Below are 368 nucleotides of genomic sequence, written 5' to 3'. Positions count from 1 at the left end.
AATGAGTGTCTATAATGCTGTTGGTGAGGGACCAACTAGCTCACCGCAGGAAGTCTTTGTTGGTGAAGCAGGTAAAAACATTTATCTTTATAAAGTTTTTCTTAGCTTACAAACAATAAGGAGCAAAACTTCACCTCACATTGGTGTTCCCTCACAGTTCCCACTGCCCCGCCTCAAAATGTGATCATCCAATCAGCTACTGCCACACAATTTGATGTAACGTGGGACCCGCCTCCGCTGGAGACTCAGAATGGAGATATTCAGGGTTATAAGGTCAGACTCTGATGACTATGTGGAAAATGCTTTTAGTGTGACTCCCATGGATATTTTCTGCATGATGGTTATCTGTTGACCCTCTATGACTAATG

At 42.9% G+C, this 368-nt stretch overlaps 1 protein-coding gene across 1 annotated transcript in view; it reads left to right on the top strand.

Moving 5' to 3' along the window:
- The window catches only part of LOC107577397 (protein sidekick-2-like), a gene marked incomplete at both ends in the record, with an annotated part of 4,219 nt that extends 3,946 nt beyond the window's left edge, over positions 1 to 273 (top strand). Inside the window, 2 exons of the mRNA XM_016263481.1 lie at positions 1 to 71; positions 158 to 273. Coding sequence (XP_016118967.1) covers positions 1 to 71; positions 158 to 273 — 187 coding nt within the window. The remainder of the gene's footprint in view (positions 72 to 157) is intronic.
- Positions 274 to 368: the final 95 nt, after the last annotated feature.

This window comes from Sinocyclocheilus grahami, unplaced genomic scaffold, assembly GCF_001515645.1.
Source record: "Sinocyclocheilus grahami isolate Dianchi unplaced genomic scaffold, SAMN03320097.WGS_v1.1 scaffold5924.1, whole genome shotgun sequence".
Lineage (NCBI taxonomy): Eukaryota > Metazoa > Chordata > Actinopteri > Cypriniformes > Cyprinidae > Sinocyclocheilus > Sinocyclocheilus grahami.
This window is presented reverse-complemented; position numbering and strand designations above follow the sequence as displayed.